Source organism: Aplysia californica, unplaced genomic scaffold, assembly GCF_000002075.1.
Source record: "Aplysia californica isolate F4 #8 unplaced genomic scaffold, AplCal3.0 scaffold00028, whole genome shotgun sequence".
NCBI classification, from domain to species: Eukaryota; Metazoa; Mollusca; class Gastropoda; order Aplysiida; family Aplysiidae; genus Aplysia; species Aplysia californica.
The window spans coordinates 215,221-227,189 of NW_004797298.1; the positions used below are offsets into that span (position 1 = coordinate 215,221).

The window sequence follows — 11,969 nt, forward strand, 5'->3', positions numbered from 1 at the left end:
TCTCGTGGCCTAGAGGCTAAGGTGTTTGCCTCTCAATCAATAGGTCACGTGTTCGAATCCGGATAACAACGGAAAATTTTCTTCTCTAAAAATGTTTTCCTTTCACATCCTTTCCAGCTTTCTAACAATATTCTGTCGTCTGCTTTCGTCTCCACTTTCTGCCCCCACCCCCTCTCACCTCCTTTGTCCCCTCCTTTCAGCTCCTGACTCTTTCCTCAGCTTTTCTACTGCTACTCCTTGGCTCCTTCTTACTGCTGTCTTTCAGCCACATCCCCTGATCTTCTGGTAAGAAAGATCTACACCTAAGTAACCTTCTCGGACAAGGGTGAAAAATCTCGGAGGTTCTGTGTTTAAGTTATGCACGTTAATGATCCATTGGTCGTCTAAAATCGATAAGAGTAGGCTTCGGCCGCCATCAGGGCAAAATTCAAACTTTCCTACCAACCGAAAATGTTTAATGTGTCCCGCGCGCTCCTCATATGACTTTATGCAGTTGCGAGCGCTGTAAAACACCTTAAAAAATCCCCCAAAAGATATCACTTGGGATGCTGACCAAAGACGCACAATACCCACTAGTTAGGGGTTTTACTTCCTGTTTGTAGAATGAACATACCTGTTTCGCGCCTTACTCCATTCCGGGGCTTCAAACGAATTTCAAATTCCTATCCGAGTCAAGACTCAAATCAACAAATAAAGTAATATTATAGGTCCTGGCGTTTTATGAGTTCTGAAAGATTCTTTGTAAAGGGAGGCAACAATTAGAATTCAGTGTTGTTTCTAGAGCAGCCTTGGTTGTCTGCCCTTATTGAAAATATGTGTATCATCTATTTCTTCATTCCTTTTTCTTGTTTCTCTATAAAGTGTTCGATATCTTCAGTGATATATGTCATTATCATGGGGTTTTCCGTTAAAAAATTTAGAGGCTCATCCTGTCTGTACTTTGATTCCAAAGCTTAGTTAAAGTCTGATGTCAAAATGTTTGCGTCCTGTGTCTTGTAGAGTTATTATAATAGATTTAATTATATCATATATGGCCTATATATTTTTTTTTTTTGTATGCAGCCAAAGTGAAAAAGCTGACGTCTGCTTTTGCTTTTTTTCTCAGAGTCTGAACAGATCATTAGACACAGCACCTGATCTGTTCAAGGGATTTCACTACTACAACAGAGAACTGTGAGTAGTGAGTACCCCTTCAATGGGGCGGAATGATTTAGATAAAACAACTTCATACCATCAAGAGATCTAGCTCCGCTCCTGATAGTGAAATAATAATTGATAGATAGCAATAAGCATTTGTCCCCGTTCTCAACAGCAAGCTCTATTACTCTATGCACTTTATAATCTAAACAAGTTTGAATATCAGTTTTCTAATAAGCGGCTCCATTATACTTGAGGAAAATTACTATCATTTCCTGTGACTTTAGCAATGTAGCATTTGACAGTGTATATCAAGGTAGAGTACATGTTGTAATTTATGTATTCATTTGAATAATAAGCTAGGAGGGCGCTTGCATTCATGAAAATAACAATGTTTATTCATCTGGCAGGAAGAAATTCACTTAAATCATGTGGCAGTGGTGTTACAAAGGTCATGTGCCTCATGCAACAAGAAAATGTTGCTGTTGTTAATTGAACTGTGAAATTGCTATTTTGCTTTCGCACTTCCTGTAATACATGCAGTCAGTAGTTTCCAAGTCTCTACTATTTTCCTTCTTTATTGTCTCCGATCAGGATTATAAATGGCAAGTCTCCATCAGGTGAGGACGATGAGGACGAAAACGCTGAGCATAACAAAGACCAGGTGAATGTTACGGCAGCTTTGAATAGCTCAGCTCAACCCACCGGCTCTCCTGGTACCACAACTGACTCCAGAGACAACCCTTCTCGGAACCACCAAGCCACGAGCGACGGGACTGTATCCTGACAAAGCATACCTATGTGTTCCAGTAGATGCAAATGATTTATGTGATATGTATAATATCAATTTCTCTTTCCTTGCCTTGCTTTACTTCTATAAGATTTTTGTCTTGTCCATCAAAGTCCATTTTTCTGTGTGGTAAACTTACTTGACACTTTTTTTTGCACACCTCATATATAGCAATATTGCAGTTTGCAGTTGACTTTATTGAGTTTCTATTTTCTTCGCATACTGTCCTTGTGAATTATTTTCCTTGTAAAGTTTTACTTTCCTTTGTTTATATATGTCGAGGGATAATATTTTAGAGAGAAAGTAAGGAAAGAATGAAATTTTTTTTGCACTTTGATCCATCTGTAGTATTAAAAAACTCAGATACATTTTATTAAATTTTTCCACAGCTGATTAAAAAAATGTAAGCGTATGGGAAAACTGCTACTATAACTATCCTTGTAGCCCTTGCCATTGTCAGTCATACCTTACAAATATCTACTAGTAGGCTGTTTGTATAGCAGTTTAACAAAACAAAGTGCGTCGTTTATTGCATTTTGACAACTACATGTAGCACTATGGGTGTCAAATGATTACAGATCTGTTCAAGCCCTACAAGTACCGGTAGGTGAAAACAGTATCGGTCTAGCTGCTTGAGATCCACAGTTGTTATAATGACTTGAAGCTGGGGAATCGGGAAATGCAGTTTTGAGAAAATCAAAATTTTTCCAAAATCTCAAAATGTGTCATGACGCGGTGGAATCAGGTGCTCATCAATTTTTGGGCACATGGTGTTATTGATATTATCTTAATAGCTTCTTCATTTCTCTCGCTTTTGATGAGAAAAACACTCATCTATCTTGAAAAGAAGTCGAGATATTCGTTATTGAAGCCGATGAAGATCGCTCGGTTAAAAAGGTAAAATTATCGAGAAAATGGCCACTACAGTTTACATATTGTGTGCCTTTAATCAAGATTTTTCATTATATCCACATGGTAATGTTTTTAAATGGACGTAGAAGGTGTAGACCAAAAACACAAAAAATCGATAAAAATTGCCAAACTGGCAACCAAATGGCGATTTCTTCAATTTCATTATTTTGACGTGCACCTGATTTCACCACACTGTCTCACAAAAAGCTGACTTGCACAAGCAACTCAATTTGTCATGCTGTTGCACATAATTTGTTGATGAGGCCTGGATGTTATTGTTACATTATTTTCAAATAAGTTTGCATATTATTATTTTTTATTATCCTTGAGCCTTTATGTATATATGTGCACTTAGCTACATTTACTTACAGAGCTGAAGGGAACAAGGTCTCCTCGATCTCTTCCATTCTCGTTAAAAATCATTTACAGAAGTTACTTACACTTGAAGTTGCTGAAACACCAGTTGTTCTTATATTTCACGTATAATATAACATAACAAACTTCTTTTAGGCTTCTCTGAGAATCGTTGAACATTTTGTTTTCTTTGTCAGTTTCACAACATAGGCCTACATGTATTGTCATGAATCATATTAACAAAGATGTATGTACTTATAAGTGAATGTTTGCCATTTGAAGCCTTTCTCCATGGCTCTTTGAACTCTGAAGCGAGACATAAAGTTGAATTTTTTTCTTTTAAGATGGTTCTGTTGGGCCGAATAATAACATTGCCTGCAAAAATAATTGTTCTTCAAAAGGTACCAGCAACTTTTAAAAAGTTTAAACTTCTGTCTTACATTTAAGTTTAAGAGTATCTTGTGAAGGCCATGGCTTTGACTTTGGGGTGCCTATTGTTAAGATTTGTTTTAAGTAAAGAAGTGCATTAACAATATAAAGATCATTAAACTGTAGAAAAGAAGTAAAACAGACAGACAGATAGAAACAATAAAGAGATTTTTAAAAAGTTGAATCAAGCAGTAACACCCTTCAAGAACCCACAAGTAAGGTTAAGATAGGACAAAAAAATGAATTTTTAAAAAAAAACTGAAGGTAAAATGGTAGGCCTACTTCGTTTTTGCAGCTGCATCATTTACAGTGTAAAGAAAAATGAGTGACTCCTATTTTTGTAACTCAACATGTAAATGGAGTGACCGGGGTAGGCTATTAATTTTTCTTGCATAAATGACAATAAGAAATCTTCTTTTCATTATGTACTGTACTAAAACTATCACACTTGTATTGGCTGAATCTCTCTTTCTCTCACACATGGGTATCAGTATCAGGTTATAATTCATTCATGTTCTGTACGCACAAATTCATAAAACCTTGAGGAATCTGCTTTACATTGGCACAAAAGCATCTGAGGAAAAAAAAGGTCTGTTTCCTGTTCTGTCATGCAGCAGAGTGATAGCATGAAAGTTTTATTACTATTAGTATTAGTGTAAGTGTAACAGTCTTTTGCACTGGTGTAATGTACATGTATTGTGGGAGAGACAGCATTTACTCATTTACATCTTCTTCTTTCATCTCGAACGCATGAACTTCTAAGATGTAAATGTTTAGTCTGTAAACAACCTCTTTGTTCATGTGTTTAATTAAATGAGATGTACAGTATCATATGAACATGATGTACCGTATTCATAGAAGAATTATAAAAGCGTTTTACTCAGTCAGATAATTTGGATAAATCTTATATTATATTCAATTTTTAACTTGTGGACCAAAAGTACTACAAGTCATCATCATAAAGTGCCAGATAGAAACAGACATCGGCAAATATGTTTTTCCTATTCATTTCTTCCTTCCTTCCTTCCTTCCTCTGGCTGGCCTCCGTTAGGAGGGCGGCAGTGTGCCGCAGGCAGACAGGTAAGAGGCAACCTCGTGTGGCCTCGTCCATAGTACATCCAGGCCGTCTCGCACATTGTTCTCCATAAGCGGGCCTCGATGTGCTTCCCCCCGTGGGCACTCATACAGTGCGTGCTGCAGGTCGTCATAACTTGTGACACACGACAGCTAGGAATCATTGGGAGCGGAGCCTATAGCATGAAGGTTTGCCTGCAGGATGGGGCTCTTTGCGTTGCATCTTAGCTGCGATAACACTCTTCTCTGTATGACGTTTAGGTCTCTCTCTTTGTCCCTCTGTGGTGGTGGCTTCACTCGTGCACTCGCGCTTTCTCCCACATGTGAACAATGATGTAATGCAAGATGCCCGAGCTTGCTGACGTGAGATCGACTGGCTGGAGTGTTGGACTGGTCGAGATGGCCTCCCTTGTTGGCCAGGGCATCAGCTCGGTGGATCCCGTGGGTGTCGCTGTGTCCTCGGTATCCATTGTAGGTGTAGGTGCAGTCCTTATTGGGATCTCTACGTGGTGCTGCAGACCCCGGAACAAGTAGGCCTACAGCTCCGGGCCGAACACCAATCAACCCCTGGATTCAGACAGGAATGGAGGCGACCAGGTTTTTTTTCTGGAGGCTCAGCCGAACCGGCTGATCTGAGTCTCCTGCTAATAATGGCCGGTGACATCGAAATCATCCCTGGACTTGATGAGATGTACCCATGCACAACATGCAACAGGAACGTGACCAACCAGGGTTACTCAATCTGATGCACCACCTGTGCCAAATGGATACACAGCAAATGCAGTGGCCTATCCATTCATTTCTCCTCACAGGTGCTCTAAAAAATCACAAATTATCCTGGTGCTTCCCCCGTCACCCATCTGTTGATGTATTCCAAATAAGTGTCTCTGGGTTTGCGCCTGCCTTATTTGTATTTTATTTTGCCAGTGAGAACAAGATATTCAAAGCCTTTATGTCGAGTCAAGTGTCCCCAAAACTGCCTTTGTTGCTAAGCAGTCCACCTGGGCTTCTTTCAGCATTTCGTTTGAATTTTTTTCTGTCCCTTAAATTATCAAGTCTCCAAAGAAAACACTTTTCTGTTGCTTCTATTTTATTTTCATTACCTTTGGTAATTGTCCAGCATTCACCTCAGTAGGGAATGGTTCAACACAAACAGCCTTTTAGAAGTCTTATTTTAGTAGTCATTGAGATGTTTCTATTTTTCAGGATTGGACGCATTATATTGAAGCTGTCTAGTTTACTTTAATCTGTCCCCGTGGTTTTATGCACCCTGAAGAATGTCTTTTCAGGTAGGGCCAACATTAATATATATACGTTCGTATAATTAATTCAATTGATGATTTGTTTAAAGAAAGACGGTAGGCCTACCTTGGTACATGTAGTGGTATAAGAAACTGTGAGAACAATTCTTTCAGATAGCAGTTTTTGGGTTCTTGTAATTGCTGTTGTTACAAATTGTCATTCACAATGGCTCAAGAATTATGGGCAATTTGTATGTCTTTAGTAATGTGGTCCTGACAGATTAAAATTTGTTCATGCTTTTGACAGTAGAAATAACAGAATGTTGACCTTGTTGACTAGTTCTTGACATAAATTAGGCTTTCCCTTTAATCCCAAGTTCTACATTATTATCATTCTTATTATTATTTTTGTTTTTATGTACAAAAATTACAAAATCAAGTAGTAATGCTTGATGGGGTCTCCCACCACATTGTGACTTGTCTCAAATGAAAATTGTGCTTTCCCTTATAATTTACTTCCCATGCAATGATGCAACAATGAAGAACTTTACTTTTCTAACTGCTATATATTATGTAAGTTTTAAGTAAGTAAGCTATAAAACTATTATTAGATTCAGTAGAACTGATAAAATGAATTGGGACCAATTCAATTTTTTTTTTTAAACAGTTTAAATTTAAATGTAGGGCCTACAACTAAGTACCTAAAATTTGCTGATTTATTGTGAGGAAACCCTACTCTACATCAACAAGCAGTGTGAATTTTTCTCATGAGAAATTGTGATAAACTAGCAATAGATACCCAGAACCGAGCTCGTTTGTGAGACAATTCAGCATAAAAGTGTGTTGTAAACCAGAAGGAACAGTCTACCATACTTGCTGCTATTGAGTGGGAATATTCTACAACATGTGCACTGTATCATGCATACTGCAGGATAATGGTATACAGTCAAGCATGCACACAGTGAAATCAGCTGGATGCAGAAGTCTTTTCATCATTTTGTATGAATTTCTCGCCATGCCCATGTTTCAAATACGAAAAATGTTCATGATAAAAGAACAAAATTTAGGACTTGAAAATGTTCGCTATACGTGAATGTTCTCCATATCTACATTAAACTTAAAGCATGCCAGACTGTACATCTTGTTCTTGTTCTTGTTTCAGGAAGCAACATCCCTGCACTCCGGACATGTCCATTGATGCTCCGTTGCTCTCTCCAAAATGTTGCCGAGGGTCCCTCTACTGATTGTGCCAGTGCACATCTGGTTGAACGGACTGTACATAATAATACTTTACGTTTTACAGTGGAGGCCGCTTACTTAAAAGGAATACAGTTAATTTAAAAACAGCTGCAAACTAAAAGAAAATTAAAAAATCCCCAATTTTAAATTCATTGTCTTTGTAAGAAAACCGTTGATTAGTTGAAATCATCTCATTTTATAATCCAAAAGTAATTTGATGGTTATGTCATCCAAATCTTTACTAGTAACCCTCAAGTAATGCAAATCATGAAGTCTTTCTCTCTTTTCGGCTTACTAGCGAAACAGAAGAAAGAGACAAGCAATGAGAATGCATGTGACGATTTCGGGCCCAGAGTGAGAGAGAGGTAATGTCACTGTACTGCTAACTAAATCTATTTTTGCCTTCATTTAGCTCACATTCATCAATAGGCATACACAATGTGTAGGCTCTGTGACTCAAAGATATATCCTGTCATGCGACCTTCATTTGATCATGACCTTTTGACTATTGTCTCTGCAAAGCTAGTTCAAATAGGCCCCACACAAGAGCACATTTTGTTTTTCAGGCTTTTATTTCTTATTCTCATCTCTTCTCTATTTACTAGCAATACATGTACTACATGTAGTATCACAAGCAAGCTGACAATCATGTCAAAGAGAAAGCACAATGTGTACAGTACAGCTTGTAAGCTTGTAATTCAAATTAGTTACTGAAAGAAAGAGGTTGATGGGAAAAGAAGTTTTAAAAACTTAAATTTGTCACAAGCAGGGTATTCTCAAGTCTATCATCTATGCTGCTGAAATTATGAATTATAGCTATTTCAGTTGGAAAACATGGCTAAACCAAAGTTTGGTTCAAGTTAAGCAGACTCCACTGTCGCTATCCAAAATGAGTAATGTGATGCTACAAACTAACATTTTTATGAGATCAGAGAAGACATAAAAATATATTATATTGATTTGGGTGTGAGCTGAATCCCATTCCGAGGGATATTGTGGGAAAACTGATGTTTTTAATACAGTTGACTCCACTGGTACATGTATTGACCTTTGGCCAAGTCAGTCTTTTTCTCGGATCCCAGCACTTCTTCTTTACCTTTTCCAATGGTGAATTAATTAAGTTGAACTTTGGACGAGTCGATATATTTTTCACTCCCTCTACGACATCATCTCATCCGTAGTCGACTGTAATTGGGCTAAACTGTACATGATGCTCAAACTAATTAATTATTCAGCTGTTCTGTAGAAATGTAACTCCACAGGATTATCATCACAGACCAGCGACAAGCTAGTCACATTTTCTGTCTGTCAGTCCCATACGTACAGTGTAATTGTTACTTGTTTGATGACGATTGAAATAAAAGAATTTATAATAAAATCTGAGTCTTTGAATTAGGCTATATGATGATGCATATATGCTTTTGTTTATCACCAAAAACTATTATATAATAATACATGTACAGTTAAGGCAGCTGCCATACAAGTTTGTTACATGTATAATGTATTATAACATTTGTCGTAAAAAAAATCCAGAAATCACTAAGATCTGAAATAAATGGACGAGGATACCCTCCTTAACCCTATCCGTACGTCATGTTTTACTATCGTATCCATACGACGTGGGGAACTCTGTGCCACCACTTTCCACAGAGGAAATTTATTAGCTAATCCAATCCGTACACTTTGCATTGCAGTCTTTCAAAATGATTTTTTGAGAAATACAGAAAGTTTAAAAGAGATCTTCGCACTAGATGTATTCTAAAATGTGAAGAATACAAACCCGGGTGTACAAAATGACCTCCGGGCGTACGGACAGGGTTAATAAAGTCCTTTCATCAATTATCCTATTTAGCACGAGTCGGATGTCAATTGTTAGTAATGTTAGGTTGACCTGAAACTGAAACATGCTTTTCTAATTTCTAATTCCCTTTGGAAAAGTGAGCAGCTTGCTGAGTAAAATGGATGACCTGTGCCAATTTCTGTTATAATAATATTAATAATAACTGTTTGACAAGAGAGCAGTATCATATTATCATTATAATGGAAGTTTGATGATACCCCTCCCCAAAGATCTAGATTGATAATATATCAACAGTAACAATGGTTCTTGTAAGTACTGTGAATATTGTGAGCAAACTTAAGGGGGTGGTAGCTATGATCAACAACCAAATGCTATAGTTTTTGGTCTAACGCTTGCTTTTCTGCATCAAAGGGGGTGACATAGTACAAAAAAAGGTTACCAAGCAAAAAATTCAAGATTTTAGCAATAATAATCTCGAGCAATCAAAAATAAAGGAATGATTCAGCATTTTTAAAACCAATTTTATATTTTGTCAATCATCAACATGCTTCAAGATACATGTAGAAGCCTAATATTTGGCATGGCGATTACTGTTGGTAGGTAGAATAACCTTACAGAGCCAAATTTGAAATTTCTGTACTGACTTGTGAGCCTTACAGTCCTTGATATGCACTACATTACATTCAGGTCTCCAATGTTTTAAGATTTTGTAAAATAAAAAAGGCCTAAAATTTCAAATGTGTACCATAAAAAGAAAAATGCTACTGTAAGGTTATAGAGAAATGTGTATAAAAGATTGTGTGCAAGTTTGAAACAATTCTGACAGTAACTTTCTGAGATCTACTCAAAATAGTGTTGCAACCTGGTCAGATAAACAATTCTGAGAAAACTGCAAAGAGAGATAATTTTTGGTGAAGATTTTCCTACATTGCTACCTCTCTCAAATGCATTTTCCAGCTATTTCTAAGTTTGATAAAGGAATTAGGCTTCTAAAGATGGATCCTTGATATTGATAACTATTAAGGTACTCCAAAATCCGAAAACTGATATTTTTTTCAAAATTTTTACTGATCAGACCAGTGGATCCCCTTAACCCGGACTGACATGTACCTTTTCCAGCAATACTAGTACTTGACTAGCTTTAAAAAAAAGAGATAGATCAACAGTACTTCGTAAGTACAAGTACCACAGACATAGCAAAAAAAGGGCCTACAAGAGGGACATACCTGACACTGAAGGCATTGACTTACAGTTAGGTATTACGCAGGAGCGGATTCTTATCTACCCAAAAAGTAGGTGATCATATATCTCTACAAAAGTCACTCCAAAAGTTTTATATTAATAGCACCAATTATCATGTCACAAGCTAGCAGAAAATTATCAAAATTCCTAAAATTATCAATCTAAATCTCTAAAGTGACCCACCATGAGTTAAAATGATAATCAGAATCTGAATCCACAAGGGCAGAGATGTAAAAACAACTGGAACAAAGTTTGGTTCGTATAGTAGCATGACAATGTTTCCTGCCATTTGATTGAACCACTTCACTGTTCTAAAAAAGAAAGCAATAAAGTATTAAAGCGCTGTTCAAGAACTTTAGTTAGAGTTTTATGGCACTTGCAACACAAATTAAAATAAGTGCCGAAGATTAGAGGTGTTTCAAGAGATTAACAAAGACAAAAAAGGAGGAGACAAGTATGACATGTTTGATAGGAATGAAGGAGCAAACCACACCAGAGCACCTGCCAACGACCTATGCTTTTCAAAAACATACAAGAGATCAAGAGGCAGGACCTTTGAGCAAGGATGGCGCCAAAAAAGCCAGGATCATAACTGTTTAGCCAGTACTGTAAATAAGAAGTCCAGCTTACTGTGCTGTGATTTACAGTTTAAGTGTAACACAAACAGACTTAGTGAAGGAACACATGAAACCACAATACAAAGGATAACATAAACTCTTATCTGACTTTTGTCTGTATTGCGTGATACGATAAAAAAGGATAAAGATTAAAACTGAACAAAAATATTCTATTGCCAATATCATCCGAATGTTGAAGGGCATCACTGGTTTTACAGGCGTGTGTGGTCTGGAGGTTAGACACTTCACTGTTGCATGAAGCAGACCTGAGTTCGATTCCTGAGTAGGAAGAATTTTAAGAGTATCTCTTTCTGCTGGGATGTTGTAGTTGTATAGTAAATACCATTCAGCCTGGGTAGGCCCTGACTGACAGCCAGGATTGGAATCCCCCTCCTAAATGATCTCAATTGTGATGTCAGGAGACATACACTGGTTACTCACACTCACAAAATGAGACCTGACAGGAAGCATAAGCTAATAATTAGGCCTTTGATCGGAAAGGATGAAAAACTATCTCAGTCTACATTAAAAAACACATTGTACAGGGTCCCCACCAAATCCTTGAAAATTTTTTCAAGACCCCCAAATTTTTTTCAAGACCCCAATTCGAGGGAAAAATCAGGCCACTGCGCGTCAAGAATGATCCCCAAAAAAGCCAATCTATCAAAGATAAAATGTCTATAAATGAATGCAAACGTACATTTTGTAGTATAGTCTTCAAACAATAGATGACTATAATACTGGGTGACTGCCAAATCAGCTTCTCAATTTTCCAAGGGAGGGGCCTCATCCATTTTCCAGGAACACGTTACATAACAATGAAAGCGTGTGCTCCATTTATGCTAATATAATACATGTATATGTTTGTGAATACACACACACACACACACATGTAGGTACATTATATCCAGTTAACAACATGTCGGTGTGGCACTGGGATCTTGAGAGACTTTGGTATTTCAGTCTGTCCTTACTTATTTATATTTTCCCATCATCATATTAGCCAACATAACAAACTATAGGCCCTATATAAATGAATCCTGTTTTGAGCCTGAAAAAAGACCTAGAACTAGAAAATCGACTGTCAATAACCAGTCTGGGTGTCCTGATTCATATAAAAAACGTGAAGACGA

At 37.3% G+C, this 11,969-nt stretch overlaps 1 protein-coding gene across 1 annotated transcript in view; it reads left to right on the forward strand.

Annotated features, from left to right (window-relative positions):
* Positions 1–8,554, forward strand: part of LOC101849589 (serine/threonine-protein kinase 32B) — a gene marked incomplete in the record, with an annotated part of 139,296 nt that extends 130,742 nt beyond the window's left edge. Inside the window, 2 exon segments of the mRNA XM_013090527.2 lie at positions 1,106–1,173; positions 1,732–8,554. Of these exon segments, the coding sequence (XP_012945981.1) occupies positions 1,106–1,173; positions 1,732–1,924 (261 nt within the window).
* Between the last annotated feature and the right edge of the window lie 3,415 nt (positions 8,555–11,969).